This window comes from Amphiura filiformis, chromosome 1, assembly GCF_039555335.1.
Source record: "Amphiura filiformis chromosome 1, Afil_fr2py, whole genome shotgun sequence".
NCBI lineage: Eukaryota > Metazoa > Echinodermata > Ophiuroidea > Amphilepidida > Amphiuridae > Amphiura > Amphiura filiformis.
The window spans coordinates 33,289,291-33,307,127 of NC_092628.1; the positions used below are offsets into that span (position 1 = coordinate 33,289,291).

Consider the following 17,837-nt stretch of genomic DNA (forward strand, 5'->3'; position numbering starts at 1 on the left):
TCTCTAATTAACTAATTATGCATTTTCCATAAGGGGCGTTAATTAGGTAGTTATTGCAATTAGTACTGTCTGGCAGCGCTGCAGTGTTCAACAAACAAACAGAATTTTTACAAATCTTGTCAACGCTGTCTGGTAAACCTACCAAGGAATGATATAGATCAGGCCCGTAGCCAGGTGGGTGCGTAAATCTTCCAAAGGACTACAGAACAGGCTTCAATTTTTACAGTTCCAAAATATTTATTTTCAATGTGTCAATGTAAAATATAAAATGCAGCATGCTGTTCAGCTTTAACTTCATCAGTAGGCCTTGTCAGTGAAATCTTCATTGAATAAAGTTCAAGGGATGTTTTTTATCTTTATATTTTGTTAATTAATGATAATTAATCATATTATTCTATCATTATCAGAGTAGTGATTATAATTATGTTATATGTATACATGATACATCAACTTCATTTAACTCTAGAATACAAATCAGGTTTTGACCAGATTAGACCACTTTTGTTCGGTTTTGACCAGTTTAAACCTGGTTTCAACCGCTTTGTGGACAAAACAGGTTTTGACCGGTCAAAAGTCCAACCCTGATTAACTGTACAAAATATATATTAGGACCTGAGTAAATCGGAGAGCAAACCATACAAAAAAAAACACAGGTACTGGATGGTATTTTGACAGCATTTATGGAACAGTGTGGCTGAAAAAAATTGTGGGGAGTTTTATTATTAAAGGGGGGCTTAGAATACAGGCTTAACAAACTGTAACTATTGCCATAGTTCTACAGACCATAATAAAATTTAATCTCCTGCATCTCACCTGTTTATCTAGGAACCCTCTTCCTAGTGGATCAGACAGTTCCCATATCTTATGCAGTAAGGTTTCCTTCAAGCCAGACTTTTTCAGGAACAATGCTGCTTCAGCTGCTCCTATTTTACCTGTGCCATTCTTGTCCACCTACAACAAAAAATTTATAATAAGTTTGGTAAAACATGGTTTACATTTAATTGCAATGTTACTATTGACACGGTAAACTACTCAAATAAACAATTTTTTTCGACTTGGAGATCACAGAAATTGGGATGGGAGATACAGATATATACTTTGATCAGCTCATAATAGACAGGACTCACAACATCGTGGATTGATATTGAATGGCTTACACATATCAGGGCGCAGCACTACACGAACTGCGCTTTGGGTATTGCGTGAATGATGCACGCTTTTGTGAATTTACATGTGCATAAGTTGGAACTTTATTGACTAGTGCAGTAACAAAAACCAAATAATTCTCGCCTATTAAGAGCTGATCATAGTATAGATCATGATCACCTGGAAATTGTGACGTTCTTGGTTATTAATATTATTCTCAATTTCTAGTCCCTACATATATGAAACTCCATTCCTATTTACATTTGTGAATCACATAATATCAGTTTCAAAGAGCAACTCAAACATATTTGGTCTCATCATAATTTTTGTTTCTGCAATTCAATATGATGGTACTTGTCTCAAGCTAGATGTACTTTCTATAGTTTTCATTCTAGTGTTAGTATTATAGTAGGCAATTAGACCTTGTAATGTATACACTACAAAAATCATACAAAAGTATATTTATGTTACTTTTATTTTACCACCCTTTATTTGTATTGAGACTTTCAAAGAAAAAATATATGATTTCTGGTAAGTAACCTTACTACCAATCAAATAATTTTAAACCTTAATCTTCAAAAGGCTACTTAATTTCAAAAATAATAAAAGCAATCATAAAAACCTTTGAATTTAAATGCCCCTAACTTGAGTGTACAATTCATTCTACTTTATAACAGGGAAACTTGCACGTTGCTTTTATTTTCACAGCTAATTTCAGAACCACAAATTTAAAAGCCAACAAAAAAATTAGTTACCCATAGGTATATATGTGTATATGTTTGTAATCGCTTATAAAAGAAACTGCAAAAACTGACATTTCAAAGTGCTAAAAATTAATACCACAAAATAAAAAACTTTATGCACTGGCATCTATGCCTACAAGTAGACAATAGTAGGCCTATACATTAAAACCAAAGTGCCATCACTCAATACTATTCCCAACCTCAGCTGACCTGTCCTACACACTCCCCCACACACCTGATTGTTGTCTTATCCTGTTTATTTATTGCCAGTTTGTAGTTATTTTTAGATTTACCACAACTCATTGACAAGATGGCACAGATCTATATTTACAACAAGACTTAAAGTGCTTCCCCCTCCTTGTAATTAAAGATTTCCTTCAAAAACTACTTCATATCTTGTCAATCCTGCTGAACAGAGGAGAGTAAAATAAGAACAGGAATCTGTACTAGATTACTTGACATTTTATTGCAAGTTAAGTAGGAGTGTGCCCTACATAGATAAGTTTACGTTTAATCTATAGTATGTTTAAACTATATCTATTTTAAGATGTATTGTCTTTTCTTAAGAGTTTTGGTTACAAGTGTCACTGTCTCACAAATGAAATAACAGCACAAATTTACAAATGCCTACAGATCTTTTCAGCACACATGTATTTTTTTCATTACATGAAATTAGATTTGATGATTAGTGAACAATTAATGGAAAATGTTATTCAAGTAACTGCAAATTCTGTATGCCCACAGGACAAAATGTTTAATTCGGGTTGGAGTGGAGCCAGGGACCGACTTGGGTTTCAGTTTTCAGTTTTTGCAATATAATACAAATTATTAAAATTTGATATTTTTAAAATTGTTGATATATAACAGTCCTCGAAGTAAACTTCATAAATCTAATGATTATGTAGTTAAAGTGTATGTAACTGGGAAGAAAAGCCGATGATCAATTGAAAATTTTGACCTTTCATATCAAAGATATATACATTTTTTGCTCAAAAAGACATAATATTTTTTGGTGTTTTAGGATAAAAATCCATATATCTTCAATACGAAAGGTCAAATTTTCAATTGATTACCGGCTTTTCATCCCAGCTACCTACACTTTACGTACATATCATCCGGTTTATAAAATTTACTTTGAGGACTGTTAAATATCAAAAATATCAATTTTTAATCAGTTGCCATAAAATGTGTATTATATTGCGAATTAAAAAAAAAAAATCAAAATTATTTGATCAGAAGGACATTCTTCGTATTCAGAATGCAAATCGATATGCCTGATGATGTGCTCTAATGTCCCAAAATAAATACTGTCTAAACGTTCATACCCCATCCCTTAAACTGTTATCATTCTTTCTACATTCTGTAAGCAACATGCAACCTACCTGTCTGAAAAGAGACTCATATGAGGTAACATGGCTGCCAGCAACCTGTCAAATATCAAAGAGAAAAAAATACAAATAAAAGGTAAATGACCTATGAATCAAATCTACATTCAAGACAATTTGTGCATATATGTAAGTGTAATTCTATGCTTTATCACAGAATATAGCACACACCTGCAATTTCTTTCATGTATAATTTCCTGTAGAATTTTATCCAGAAAGAATCGATATATACTTTAAAAACCCTTTAAACATGTAATGTCAGAGCTGTGGATTAGTGGTAAGGAATACATGTAAGTACTGACCTATCAAATTGGGAGGTTTAACTGTGGCTTTAATTTTAATTGCCACAATTTTGAGTTCAAAGCCATGATGGCACATGGTGGTACTAGCTTTAGGTTGTCACACCCCACCCTTAGAAATGGTTTATCAAATCAGTGAAGAAATTACACTGCAAAGTATTATTGTCTGGTAGTAAAATTCACTCACAATATACTAGAAAGATCATTATAACTCATGTGCTACAATTTAAGGGGAGGATTCACCACTTTTAAATGCAGAAATGATCTGGTAGTGGTAGGAAAAATATCGCCATGGGTTTCACATCATCGTAATGATAAACATGTATGTAATAGAAGGAATCCTGACTATTGGCTATAGTTGTCACACACCTTATCTAATTAAATAATTAATGAGGATTGTCCGATTGCTTGCTAGTTCAGAGTAATTCATTAACCTTGTATGATACTTATTGCAATGGAATACCCATTTTATGAGCCATAGTCAAACCTTAGATCTTGGATGAGTGGCACTTAACACTACTTGCATAGATGTAAAAGCGCAATTACAACCAGATCATCTACCAAATCAAACAATTGGTTGAAGCCTTTTCCAAACTCTTCACTCCATACACAACTTGGTGTGATGATAAATGATTGTAGAGCAAACTATCAACCATACAGTACATTAAATTCTGTGATAGGTGTAAGATATAGCAACATTCCCCTCAAGTAAAACACATATCAATGAAACTGAAACTGCTCAACAATATACATATATTGTAAATGTAAAATTTGGCACAATAGCTACGTCCTCTTTCATTTGAAATACAATCTACCCATGAATGTTGTTTTATTCCCTTTTTTTCTTTTGAACCACCATTCACATCACCTTTTCCTCATGCCTATAATAACAACATGCTTTTGGATTTTGATCAATTTTTTACTATATATAGAAGGCATACATGTAGCAAAACTCGAGACTGAAACTAATCCCCATTCCAGAAAAATACAGAACTAATTTTTTGTAATTAAAAAAATATTATCCTGTTTTGTCAAATGAAATATAGCTAAATCCTAATCCTTTAGTTAGTCCTAACTAGCAATAAAAGTCAAATTTTAATATTTGGCCAATTTTTAGGAAATAAGGGCCAAAAACATGCGTTTATAGGGTGTTTTTCGTATGCTGTGACAATCAAGCCCAAAGACTTGTACTAAGACTAATTTTGAATTTATGCATCTAATTTTTGGAAAAGACATGTTTCATTCTTATAACCAACCATTTAATTAAATTAAAAATGCATGTTTTTGGCTCTTTTTTCAAGAAATTAGTAAAGTGAACTTTTCCTTTTATCTCCAGTTAGGACTAGGCCTATATGAATGATTAGGATTGAGCTATGTTTCATTTGGCAGAACTTGATAATATTTTTTTAATCCCATGCAATTAGTGCTGTATTTTTCTGGAATAGGGAGTACAATGCACCTGGTCTAGGCACACATCTTTTTCTAGGGTCTGTGGTGTATAGGTGTGATATGAAAATACATGACAAGGCAGCTGCAGATTACATGTACATCAAGCCACAAGTTCTATTTTGCAGTTTGCACCTTAATTAAATTGATCATCATTTCCTTCTTTTCACATCCAGAATTACAACATTGAATCAATTTGTCTAGCAGCGTTTGATTTAGAGACCAGTGGGGATAGTTTTTCTTCCCAACCTAACCTACCCTACCTTGCCGTACAGTTTGAACTAGTTTACAAGCTGTTCCTGCCGTACAGTTTGAACTAGTTTACAAGCTGTTCGAAATAATGAAATGTCAAAATATCAAGATTTCCCATTTTCTTGTAGCATTTCCTTTACAGACTTTTAATTCCTTTGAGTAAATTTCCTGAGAATCTATCTCCCTGGTGGTCATATCAACTCCTCAGCCATCCGGTATTGTTCTTTGACATTTCTTTCAACAGACTTCATGGCAGACTTTGAGGTTTGTCATCAATTTTTTCTGTCTTCAACCTAATTAGCTTGCCATTCCTTTATAAACCAAGAATAACTAATGAATGAGTCTTGCATATATTTGAATTTGATCTCTACATCTGCTAATTAAAGTATGCATGCCTGGGTGAAGCATTTGGTTTGTCATTAAACAAAGGGACAGAACACAAAACCTATAAAACCAATAGCTTACAATCTTGGAAAAAAGTACTTGGAACACTTGTCACACTTGTGCACAAGTTATTCATGATTATGGAAATAACATGTATTTGGATCATACATGACATCTCAGAAAATCACTTCCCCTTCCCCTTTCCCCATTAATCAATGTTGGAGCACATTGGGATAACTTCTGACAACATTGGCATAACTTCTCAACTTTGCAAAGGGAGAGGGGAGACATGTTTACCATTCTTACATTGTAAATGTTCCAAGACTTTTTCCAAGACAGTTACAACATTGAACATATTGAAGCAAGCTAGTAATGAGTCACTAGATCAGCAATGTACTTTGTATCAGTTTGTGGGTATTCATATCCAATCAATCTTCCTTGACATTTCATACACCCACCTAGACCTAAAAATAAACAAAACTCATGACAAAACTTAGTAACAAAGGGGATTTTGCAGCCTTTTGTTCAGATCATTATCAATGTATTACATGTCCATTGTCATAATAATACCTTCCTTTCTCACATCTCTGTTAACGCAATACAGCAAAAGTCACTTGTCAAGCAAATTCAAAATTTAGTTTCATTGTATACATATGTGCCATTTTCAGAGCTTTATTTTGATGAGAACGCCATCACAATTAGAAATTTGGCTTCAGCGATATGGTGAAATTCCTGGCCCCTACCCACAATTACTATGGGCGGTAGAGCCCACCACCCAAGTTTTTGAGCCCACCACTCAGCTGCAATTTTAGCACTGGAGCCCACCACTCAGAGTCCAAAATTGCACCATTTTGTTGAATTAGTCAAGAATTTGACACATTTTGACAACAAATTAGCTACAAGTTCAACCCTGACTTTGGGTGTGTGAAATTTTGTAAAAATAAGTAACCACAAATTGACTGTTTTTCACAATTTCTTCAGAAATACATCGATCTGTAGTGTCAAATTTCAGGATGGTAATGAGAAAAATATGATCTATTATATCTATAGGATACCAAGAACTCATCAATAAAATATAAATATTGGGGGATGAGGCTGTCAATCGGGTAACAGACCTTTCATACACCGCTTTCAGCTATGTTAGCGTTATGTATGCTGAGTACATAACACAGATGCTAAAAACTGAAATTTGATGATTTTCCAAATAAGCAAATCACTGAATCATAACCTTATCTACATGCAATCACTACATGTATATAGGTAGCACTGTTCTCCAACAATCTTGAGTTGTAATTAGAGTTACGTCACTTTGTGTTGTAGATCAGGAAGCTGTCAGCTCTGTACAACTCTACGTTAAAGTGAGGAAACAATTGACAGGATCAAATACCTAATTACTACTATACTCAGCTGCTGATCTATGGCTATTTAAAACAGCACAAAAATAGAGGCCTTGGTAATTAATAGAACAACTACTACAAATGTTTCCACATATTCAGTGCAGACGTTTTGCGGTTTTGCTAACCGATTACAGATTAGAAGAAAACCGGTCACTGGGTTTAGCCCTTCTCATGATTTTGCATGGCGTCTTAGAGTATAGTGTGTGACATCATAGGGTACATAGAAAAGCATTCGTCTAGTCATAGGGATTCAGAAAATGTATAGTTTGACCTATCTAGGATGTACCACTCTTAATGAAAAGTTCGAAGGTCACATTCTTGGCTCTATGGGGTCAAAAATATTAATAATATTATGACAATCAATAATATTATGAAAAAAGAGGAGTCAAAATGTTCATTTTTGATATAACATTTCAAATAAATATCAGAATGTTTTGTTGCCTACGGAAACTCATCAAAATAGATCACAGTCAACATGCCTCAAAGGTACATGTACTTGACCTATTCTGCTATGTTACCTGGGCAACGAAACACCCTAGATCCTAGATATAACAACAACTGCATAATGGAGAAGTATATCAAGAATTTTAAAAGGGCAACAGCTCCAATGCAAAGTCTGTTGATTGTAATCAGGACAACTCGTAATTTCTGTATAGGCCTGTAGACATGTTGATCTGGAGCAACATGTCTCCAGGTCTATGTATGTAGTTCAACAAGTTTCCTTAGTACATAGTATACATGTTTGAAAAAGACCTTTTACATGAGCCAGCACTTTTTCAGAGGGTAGGCAAAGGTAGGATGAGGCCAAGACAAAGTTTTAAGGGGGGCAAAGAAGTACAAAAAGGCCTAAAAATCCGTACTTTTCAGAGGGTGGGCAAGGGGGAAGACAAAATTTTAAGGGGGGCAAAATAGTACAAAAAGGCCTAAAAATCTTAAATATTGGGACAGGCACCACTCCAAAGGAGAGGCAAGGGGGAGGGGGCAAGACTTTTCACAGAGGTCACAGCTGTCCCCCCTTTGCCCTACTTGGCTATGCCACTGCATACAATATCTATTTTCTCCTGAGATTAATACTCTCTGATAAATTTCCACTACATTTTCAATTTGTTCTTAAACACAAGATTGTAAACCCGATTCCAAAACCACACTGCCAAATGCGTCATACGATTGGTTCATTTCATAAGCAGATTGAGAACAAGTGCAATGGGCTATTTCAGTTGAAATCCATACACCCCCTATAGAAGCATGATCTTAATCTCCCACACAGGGGGTGTGAATTTCAAATGGAGTCATCCATTCAGGTAGTCCTATTTGAAATTCACACTCCATGTGTGGAAGATTAAGGCCATGTCTTCCATAAGGGGTGTATGGATTTCAACTGGATATATAGCCAAGCAATATTGGTGTAAAACATCATTGAACAGTGTGTTCTCAACAGTTTGTAAATGTAATCCTCCAACTTTGTTACGTCTGTAGACATACATGTACGTAATGACGAACATTAGTCACTTCTTCACAATTATATGTTTCAGTGCCACTCCCTTCAATCACATATGATCATAAAGATAATCAGTAACACTTGCTTATGCACACTAGGTATTTTGCAAACTAGTGAAAAGGCATTTCAGTATGCGATGACCAAAATGACTACAATATGTAAATTAATATAATCAAAATCCAGATTTGTTCATTTATTGACCAAGCATAGATGCCCAGCCATAGATGCGTAATGAATCAATACAATGTGAAACTCCAAAGCAATCCGACAAGGATCAAATCTGACATGCAAAATGATGGTACATGTAGAATAAATGAATACATCATGTAAATTAGCCTGTCACATTTTGAATTCATGTTCAACATGTGCAACCAACAATATTCATACTGTTTGCAAAGTGAGTTCCCCATCAGAGTTATTTGCAGTGTATCATTCATGAAATAGTCAAATAGGCATGACAGTGATGACACACCGTACATTTAATTTTGTTCTGTTCACATTTGAAGCCTCTATCACAAACATTTATAACAACCTGTGAAAATATTCCTTTTGTGTATTGGTTGATAAAGAAAAAGACTCAATATAAGTAAACAAGGGATTACGCATGAATTCACGGAAATGCATTATTTGCTCCAAATTAACTATTGTAAACCCCAATACCCATAATGTCACATATGCCACTGATATAATTCCAGGAAATAAAGAATTCATATTGGTATCATTAAGAAATTATCCAGAGACTAATCCGCGGCAAAAATATGATTGTTAGCATGTTATCCTCACATTTATTTCCACCACGTTACAGTCAAGTCGGAACAATTTGACCTCTGGATGACCTCTGGTTATTTGTTAACATATCTCCTACAGCTTCAAATTTATTTGCAAGAAGTATTTGCACAAACAGAGCAATTTCCTGAAATGTCACCAAAGAAACTTGACCTCTGGATGACTCTCAACATGACCCTTGACCTCACCTCAACATCCTTCAGATCACTGTAGTAAGTCCCGCACCCAATGATCAATGCTACCAAGTTTGAGTTTGAACAGCAGTAGTGATACTTATGGAATGGCATCTATTTCATAAAACTTTAGTCAATTAGCACATTTACCCCCAGACTCCCATACACATACAGACAGAAATTGTGACTGTATAGTCTCTTTCTGAACAAAGTTTAAAACCCCATGAGAACTACCTGCCGATTGGCCCAAAAGAAGTTTTCATTATCAACTGGACCAATCAGCATCATTGTTAGAATAATTTCACCATGCAAAAAAATTGGGGTGAATTATTTGCAAAGCTCCATTCTGATTGGTGATTAAAGTGAAGACATCATATAATTGACCAATCAGAGGCAATGTTAGATTGCCAGGTAGTGCTCAGGGGGTTAAGTCGAGACAACAAAGAAGAATACACAATTGGCATAGCATGAAAAATAACTGCACAAATATTTCCACTTTCATATTGACCTATTTATGATTGTTGATAGTTTGTTTGAGAAGTTTTCTGTATCTTGTACAGAAAATCTCAGTTTGACACTTTAAATTTATACACATGGCAGAAGGCCAAGGTGTGTATATTCTGATAATTATGTGTAGATAGTATCAACATCGCAACAGTATTGGCAACATATTTCTTGCATTTCTTGATACTGTCATCTTTTAAGACAAGACATTTGATCTTTACTTTAATGTTATATGATTTTGAATTTTGAAGAAGTATTGTAGAATGATGTACGGTATGCACTTCACAGCATAATAATGTTTATCTTAGATCACTCATCTGAGATTCAGGTTTAACAACATGTTCAAATAAAAACCATTTTACATTTTTTAAACTTAAAATTAAACCTATAAAATAGTAATGTGTCTTTTTGTATCTGATCTGAACAACAGTGCAATTGGGTCTGTTTGTTAGTTGCTGTTTTATGTGAGGGATTTTTTGTTTTCCATTTTATATCGTTTAAAAACATAACTCTGATAAATGGATAGAAATTCAATTTAGTAAAAGGGAAATGATTTGATTTTTTGATAACTCTTTTGCCAAGGGAGCTTTAATCAAATGACTGTGCATATTTCACTTCATTTCAAAAGTGGAAAAAATGGAAAATTAACTTTTCAATGACAAACAATTGTCAACCTCCAGAGAGATCTTTAATTAGAGTTTGTACCAACCAATTATCACTAAATAATTTTGATACTTTGATATACCTTTAAAACCCTAACATGCGTGAATCCCAGGGTCTGCGATGACGCAATCACCCTAAGTGTTATATGCTCACGGAATTACTGCCCGGGCAGCCATAACCCATGTAGCTACCGGTCTGTGATCGTGAGGTTGGCATGCGGGGGGTCAAAGGTTCGAATCCTGGGGGTGCCAAGTGACTTCTTTGTTCATCTTCTCTCCTTTTTCGTATCTTCTTTAACTTCCGATATCAAAAAACATAGTTACATCACGCTTTGAAATCAACTTTTGAAAAATGTAACGCCCTTCCTGGGGCATTTAAATCGAGGAGATACGGTAGTTACATGGTACAAGAACATTTGCAAAATTTGCAAGCCAAGGAAATATCAATGAAAACATAAACCTTTTAAACTCACCAGATCAGCAAACTTTTCAAACGACCCAGAATAAAAACTCGGCATGGATGCCATTCCTTCCTGGCTTGCAAATAGTTTGCTATTCCTCTTATGAAGTGAATAAAACACCACCGACGGTCGAGTTATGGAATACATTGAACTGCGATTCACCAAAGCATATCGTGGAACCAAGAGTGAACTCATAATGATGATCGTTAATAGTTGCCTGAGATCAAAGTTCTCTAATATAGTTGTCTTTGGTCAAGAGTTGTGCTCCGTAGAATGGAGACTGATGCAGGTTAGCAGTTAGCAGGTATACCAATGCCAGTGCAAAAATCCCGCAAGAACTTGAAGCAACAATTATCACGTTCACAGGATGTACATGTTTGGATATGCACCTGTCTGCTTGATGTATAATTGGCAATCGCACTCATCACCCTATGGTAGACGTCTCTGCAATATTCATTGCATGTGTAGTATGTGTACAGATTGCTATGTCAACTGATAGAGAATACGTACCCCAACAAAAAAACAGAATGATTCAAATGCACTGGAAAGACTCCTGTTTCAAAGTTCACATATTACTCCATTCACAATGATTCACATCAGGTTGCATGTACTGTGTACATCACTAATGTTACTCCACTATGTTCTTCCTGAATTAATTAAAACCTCCTCCGTGTACGTCTAGTCCTTGTAATTTTACTGACTACAGATGAGATCATATGCTACCAACAATACTTCAATAGTCCCTCAAAAACTCAATCCATTCCAAGTTGTCACTTTGCAGAACCACGCATTACCACTCATGTTTTAATTTAGTACACACACGGTGACACACCTACTCAAAAGGTTTGTTTCATACAACTCAAGAATTATGGCATCCCATTCATTGCCAGTTACGTTGGCATGCTATGATGCATTAAATGTTTCTGACTGTAAACTTCGGCATATAATATTCTCAAATCTGCATACTGTAAAATTATTTCATTCAAAAAAAATCCACCAGTGGGCAATTCAGTTGTCAAAGACCACAAGCTGGACTCTTCCGAGGAGATGTTTCAGATCAAGAACAAAACAAACAAGAACCAGGAATCTCTTCACTCTCTTATACCTGCACTCTCTAACATCTGGCAACTTGAATTTAAACTGTTTTGGAATTAGCACATCCTGACTACTACATCACAATTTTCTAATTCAGTGACCCAATTGACTGACTGCACTATTATGGGTGTGGACTGACAGAAAGGGACAGCAAAAAACAGCATTGTGACATTTGTGGCTACTATCTGCACTTTTAGTTTTTCGTTTAGTTTCTAAGGCTATGTACACCAATTTCATAAACCTGCATTATTTGCGAGTGTACTGTACACATGGAGGTATACGTCTTTGCCAAAAAATATTAAAACTCTAACAATTTGAAGGGGGTTTAGTCAGAGATTCCCCTTGTGTTTTCCCCACCTGCTTCGCCGAAGTATTGTTGAGACCAACTAGCCCTTTTACTGCATTTTTAATGTAAAAAATTTGAAATCCAACGTAAAAATTGAGATATATTTAATTTTGAGAATGACATTTATCCTTTATGGAACACGTTCAGCCCATTTAGTTAAGTTCCAGGTGCACATCCTAGACACATAGCATATATGTAAACTTTCTTTATCTGTGTCAACAATAGAATATTGATTTCAACGGAGTATTGAGCTGTATGGAAAAAAATATTTATAATACAGGGTGTTGACACTGTGCACAGGTTATCAAGCCAACCATAGTCTGTTCTACCTTGATTGGGAGAAGAGCCTACAAACTTAAAAAGTGACAAGTGAACCCACAACAGAAATTCAATTGCGCATTCTACTTGTCCCTTCAGTATGGGTGTGGACTGATGTGAATGACAGCAGTTGCTAACCAAGTTATTCCGATTTACCATACACCTGTGGGCACCATGTGCAAAGTGAACAATTGCAACTTCCTTCCATTTCCAATTTAGAGAACTTGTTACAATCACATAGTGAACACATGTTTGATAGTTACTCTCACCACAACATGCACAGTATTGGAGTCAAAATTCATGACTGATGAGGGACACCACCTTTTGACTTCGGGGGAGGGGGTGACAAATAGGAAAAGGGACCCTCAAGCTTTCCATGTGTAGCAGTTTCAGTCAATCGAGGGGATTACCATTATTACTGGGTCACAGGTTATTTTTGAGTCTTTAGCCCATTTTTTAAGAATTAAAAAAACATGCCTAAACTGGACATTTGGGCAGTTTTACCCAAATTTAGAATGTTAATCACCCAATTGGGCGGAAAAGCATTTGACTATTAAAGATACCGACCGATCAATAAATGATCACAAAACCCTTTGTCAAATTGTACAGCTTCAGAGACTTGAAGGAAAATGAAGTTAAATTACTGCTGCTACCGTGCAAAGTAGTCCAATTTCAGGCAATTGTGTGCCTAAGGTATGCCTTTGGCATCACTGGGTATAGTCAGATTGGACACAATTTTCTTCATTGACTGTAGTAATGCCTTATGATTAAACACTTAACAAGTAGTAATCATATCACTTGATGGTTTAATGGCAATTATTGATCATTGGCTTGGACACACAAGTTGCCATTTCTTCAGCTTCATTGACACTTGGTAGTGCACATACTACAACAAGAACTTGAGTTTTACTCGAGAAGAGCCACAAATTTGCTTACCGACAGCTTCACATTTGAGATTAGAGTTTATTACAGGGCCGTAGCAAGCGGGGCGGCCGGAGATGCCATGGCCGCCCCACTTTTTGAGAAATTTGTTATGTTTTTCTTTATATCTTTGTTTCAATTTGGGCATATATTTGTAATTTGGCCGCCCCACATTTGTGATAGCTTGTGATGGCCGGCCCACATTTTTCAACCTTGCTACGGCCCTGGTTTATTACTGTTGAAATCTAGTAGAATATGATGAAGCATGACACTGGGTAAAAGTGTAAGGCTAAACAACATTTTTTGTCTCAAAGCCACTGCACACATTGTTTTTCTTGTCCTGTCAGCTGAATTTTTTATTTCCCTTTTTTTTATAGTTTTTTGCCATAAAATCATGAAATTCTGAGACAAATTTGGAAGAAAAGTTACTTGATTTGATACTCGCATTGTTTAGGTATCAATTGCTTCAATTGTGTAAATCAACCACAATTTTATGCTGTGTACTTTTGGGCACTCAAAAATGACATCTTAATTCAAAATTTTTAAAAATATAAAAATCTGAGAAAAAACCACCTCATTCCACATTCGTTTTTGAAACTGCCATGGGCTCTGAGACATAACAATTTTTTTAGCCTAAAGCAATGAAAGTTCGGAAGTAAACACAGCCGATCACAACAGGCAATCACTTAAAAATGTAGATAAATTATTAAAATAGCACTTCAACTTAATTTTAGAATGTTCTACATGTATGATGTAGGCAATCTTTGGAAAAAGACAAAGTTGGGTCATTCCATGTCAAATCAACCAGGGATCCCCAGGTGACCCTCTCAGATTTTGATGGAATTCCATCAGAATAATCTTTTGTGGCCACAATGAACCCATACAAAAAATTGGCCTCATAGGCCATGTCGTTTTGAGAAATGGGTTTGGCCGGAACCCCCCTTTTTGGCACTTTCGCTAGTGTCATTGGTGATTTTGACCAACTTTGGTAGCTCATAACTTTTTGTTCTGAATAGATATAAAGCTGCAATGTTGCATTCTGGCTAACCTTATGTCATATTTTCATAATCTGGCTCTAAATTTCAGATATCTGCTTTCCTCTTAAAGTTATGAGCACCCAAAGTTGGTCATTTATTCACCCGCAAGTGTGATTTTGTCATTTTGGGGGTCCCCTGGTGCCAAAAATATGTGATCATATGACTCAAATGTCATAGATACATTGTCTGTGGGTAAGCAAGTTTGAGCAAATGAAACCATTAATGGAGGAATGGGCTGCATCCGAAGCTGGGTTTGGGTGAAAATTTTCCGTAGACCGCCCCCTCCTTCTGACCAATGGTTGCCCTTGTCGACCCACCCCCACCCAACCTCCCCACCCCACCCCCAAGGCCACCGGCCCGACCGATGGCCACACAAAGCCAAATGATACAGCTAAAAGGTTCATATCAAACTGTTGACCCAAGTTTGCTTCCATTTAGACTTAAACATGACTTGATATTAGAGTATAGGCCCATAACATCAGTCCAGCATCATCTCAAACGTCATCGTTCATTTAAAATACACATTACATACTTCTTACTAGGCTAATATTCATTGAGGAAAAAGAGATGAGTTTTTCAAAACCGACAGGATAATGGACCAAAATTCATCAATTTTGGGCATGAAAAGGTGTTCTCAATAATATAAAAGATTTGACCACATGCATGTTAAATGAGTACCATTATCTAGCAGAGTCATCCAGCCAGGGTTCTAAGGAATTTTCATTTTAAAATTAGAAATATATGAGACCAGAAGAGTTAATGTGTATTATATAGCCTAAATGAAAAATATATAGGCCTACAAGACAGATTTATTTCTGAATTTCTTTTAAACTTATTTGTAAGGCCATCTCAATTAAATCCTGTGTCTCAAAGCTGCCGTGCGCGTTAGTAAAATCGTGCGCGTAGTCCTCTTTGAAAATCAAGAAATTCATTTTTTTTATCTCTTTTTTTTTTTTTTTAAACAAAAAGGCGAAAATAAAACTCAAATTCGTATTTGATTTCAAGTTTTCGATTTTTTCGTAAATTTTGGACACGAAAATAATAAAAAAGAAAAATAATAGTTTATAGCTGTGACTTTTTTGTCTGCTATGTCAACATTTACAACATTGGATATTATTTGCGCAAAATGCTTGTCCAAAATTCTGTACTGACACATAAAAAAAAAAAATTTTTAAATACAGTAAAGAATACCACATTTCGCATTAGATTTTGAATTTCTCACAAACTTAGACACAGTATTTAATTAAGATGGCCTAACATAAATTTTTTATTGTTTCAACACATTTTTCTTCAAGGACTTTCCATAAATTTTAAGGACTTTTCAACAAAATTCCAGGACTTTCAAGGCCTTGAAAAGGCAATTTGATTTTCAAGTACTTTTTTGGCTTTTCAAGGTTCTGCACACACCCTGACCTTCCTTCAGCAGTTCAGCTACAACTACACTGGCTTTAAGTTAAACAATGTTGCATAATTTTTAATTATTGTACTCCAAATAGTCAAATACCATTTGGCATATTTCTGGTCTTTCATTACCGCAAACTAATAAGAAAAACATTCCGAACACGTATAAACGCGGATGTGAAGACAAGATTTGCACTAGCTCCACCAATTCTAGATGTTTTGATTGCACTGCTTATATTACTGCACTGAGAGTGGATGGATTTGATTTGAAGTGTACACCTATTTGCATGCTAGTGTAGGCATTCCATGCCTTTGATTTGCTGTGAACCCTAACCGCAATTTGGTCAATTGGACCCGAACTAGCACCACCCATTTGATTGCACTACCTACTGTTCTTGCGAGTGGATGATTTGAGTTTGCAAGTACCCAGTAACCTGATTTATAAAGCTTCTGCTGCACTTTAACTCATTTTTGAATGCTGCTGTGATGTTGCCTCATCCTGCTACCTGCTTTGACATTAATATGAACAGAACAGAGATCTATGCATGATCCTTAACAAGTGCTTGTTATGTTTTTGTGCTTGTTACAGATCCCGAGTCACCTGAGAACCAAGAGCCGGACATCATACTGGACATCTACTCCCTGCCCCCTGCCTGACCCTATTCCCCTCGCTGCTGCCGACAACCTTAACTTTATATATATTTGACTATTGTGATTGTGATTGTGATTTGTGACTAAATGTAAAGGAAGAAGGAACAATTCTTCTATATTTGTGACTGTGTGAAGTGACTAGTGGATGTTTGTGAACAGAACTTACTCTTCAAAAAGGAAGAGGTGCTCCTACACAAAAGGAGGAAATTCCAATACGAAACGAAACGAAACGATGGTGATGTACGAGTGACACAGAGACCAGTTGTAGTAGTCTACAAATTTCGAATGCTTGATGACTTGGTCTCAAGTTGTATGAACTGTTTTCATTAGTATGTCGCAAAATATTGATATTGACAATAACTGACCACTTGTTTGACCTACATGTATCCTTATTCATACATTGCCTACCTGTGTTTTCATCATATTTGTGGTGAAATATGATTAAATGTGTTTGTTTGTTTCGTTTGTTTACCCAGGTTGGTCTGTGAGGGACACATGTATATATGCTAATCCATGGACCGTTCCAAGCTCATGCATTAAGCCTGGATACAGTGGATAGCCAGTGTAGGCAAGTAATAAGATTCATACTGGCCCAGATAGCTTTGATAAAGAAAGCAAGAAATGGAAGAAAATAGCAAGGAAAAGGAGCTAGAGAAGGCCACTCCCAAACACAATTGTACAATTTTACTCTTAGCCCTTACTTTGTGAGAAGGAAATTGATACAATGTATTCCAATCTCAAGCCCTGATGCAAAGCAGGCTGTAATTTGCAATCATTTGTAGAGAAAAGATTTCTTTGTTCCGACAGCTAAGTTTGCATGTGAATGCACACTAAACCGTGGCTACACATACACAGCACTTCTTGGAACTCCCAGTCAGAGCCAGGAGTTTTAATTATTGGAACTGCACAGAGACGCACTGCACTGCTGCCAC

General features: G+C 35.8%; 1 protein-coding gene across 1 annotated transcript in view; it reads right to left on the bottom strand.

Annotated features, from left to right (window-relative positions):
• LOC140145867 (uncharacterized) overlaps nucleotides 1-17,837 on the bottom strand; it is a 53,921-nt gene that overhangs the window by 32,424 nt on the left and 3,660 nt on the right. Inside the window, 2 exon segments of the mRNA XM_072167565.1 lie at nucleotides 814-951; nucleotides 3,272-3,316. Of these exon segments, the coding sequence (XP_072023666.1) occupies nucleotides 814-951; nucleotides 3,272-3,316 (183 nt within the window).